This window comes from Tenrec ecaudatus, unplaced genomic scaffold (assembly GCF_050624435.1).
Source record: "Tenrec ecaudatus isolate mTenEca1 unplaced genomic scaffold, mTenEca1.hap1 Scaffold_265, whole genome shotgun sequence".
NCBI classification, from domain to species: Eukaryota; Metazoa; Chordata; class Mammalia; order Afrosoricida; family Tenrecidae; genus Tenrec; species Tenrec ecaudatus.
Genome location: NW_027458827.1, coordinates 303,587 through 305,356, shown reverse-complemented (window position 1 = coordinate 305,356; position 1,770 = coordinate 303,587). Strand labels below are relative to the sequence as shown.

The following is a 1,770-nucleotide window of genomic DNA, read 5'->3' as shown; positions in this document are numbered from 1 at the left end:
TTAAAATCCTCAAGGTAACATCTTTGCTTTTCAACACTTTTTTTTTGTTGCATTTCCAACTCTTTATTTTAGTTTTGTTTAAATGCATTTTATTTTTAGACAACCTACACGACATTTTGTGTGTTTTTTTCTTTAAAAAAAAGCCTCTGCTCCAAAAAATCAAGGTCACCGCTCCAAGTCAAGGTCACAAGTCGACGCAGAGCTCATGATGGCATCAGTTCCGTTTGTCTCGGTCCTGGTGTCGTGTGGGCGGACCGCAGACAGCTAGGAGGAGGGGCGGTCGGGCGGTCGGTCGTGCGTTGCCCACTGTCAGCACTTCTCCATCTCTAAGCTGTCCTTGAAGAAGATCATGTACGGGGTCCCGCCGCCCTCGCGGTAGTCCAGCAGGGCCACCATGCCGTCGGGAATCGTGTTCTCGCCCTGAAAGAACTGGTACTTCTTGAAATTGGCGAGGATGTGCTTGATCTGCTCGGCAGCCCCGGTCATAAAGGGCTTCATGCGTTCCGGCTTCCGCTCCTCCAGCTTGCCTTTGAGGGATTTCATGTAGTCCTTGATGTACCTCTTGTAGGCCTCCTTGGTGAAGCTGGTCTCCTGCAAGTGATGGTTCATGACGATGTCCACGTCGGTGACCACCTTGTGCTCGGGCCCGTCGCCCTCGGGGCCTTCGGCGGACGCGTTGCCGCCGATGAGCGCGTCATAGATGTGGCCTTGGGCCCTGCGGACCATGGTACCCTCCACTTCCAGACACAGCCCGCCCGTGATCTCCCAGATCTTGTACACGTCAGAGAACAGCTCATCTCGGCTGATGAGGTCCCGGTAGATGATCATGACGGTGGCGAGAGGGCGGTGGCTGCGCTGGCTTCGGGCAGCTCGGAGCTCCAAGAGGACAGCGCTGAAGGGAGCGAAAGTTACAGTTGGCGCTGGGGGTGGGGCGGCCGGCGCAAGGGGAGGGGCATCTGGCAGAAGGGGCGGGGTGCTTTTCAACACTTTCAAGATGTCTTTTGAAGCAGATTTATCTACTGTCATGGTTCACTTGATCTCTTGACTTCTGCTTCCATGGGCACTTATTGTGCATGCAAGCAAGATGTAATCATTGACAATCCCAATATGTTCTAAAATTCTCATTATGCTATGTATTGGTCCAGTCACATAAAATGTAACTTTCTACCCACCCCTATGGGAAGAGAATGACTTTCTGTTTGTGAAAGCCTTACAAGTGTTGTATTTATTTCTTTCATAATGAGCATGTGTAACAGAAAGCATACAAGTCTACTTTTGGGGTGAACTGGGTGTAATCTATATTGAATTTTGAAGATATGGATTTACTTGCTGTATTCAATATAAACAGGGCAAACAGATTGGTATGTACTGCTCACTCTCTATCTCTTTTAAAGCTCAGTACCTATTCGGGGCCCTCATTGTGTTTAAATATCTTAATTATATGCAGAGGTTCATTATCTGTATCAACTTTCTGGGGTCATAATTCTTTGTAGTGTAGTAATTACGTAATGATGTCAGTTTTAGAGTCTGGTCGAGTAGTATGCTCAGTGGGTCTATTAATCAAGAGATGGTGGCTTCAAACTCACCAAGTTTCCAATTGAGAAAGGTGAGAAGTTTGCTCCCATAAAGACATATTTTAGTTTTTATCAAAGTACCTGATACTTCCTCGAGTGGAAATGGAATGGTCCACGTGTACTTTATAGGAGAAATATGTGGTTTTTCTAATCCCAGAAAGAATTACAGTCATAAAAACTCACAGGGGCAGTTCTA

General features: G+C 47.1%; 1 protein-coding gene across 1 annotated transcript; it reads right to left on the bottom strand.

Moving 5' to 3' along the window:
• Positions 1–309: 309 nt before the first annotated feature.
• On the bottom strand, positions 310–828 carry LOC142436424 (translationally-controlled tumor protein-like). The gene has a single exon (XM_075540084.1). It carries the CDS (start codon positions 826–828, stop codon positions 310–312), a length of 519 nt encoding a protein of 172 aa, XP_075396199.1.
• Positions 829–1,770: the final 942 nt, after the last annotated feature.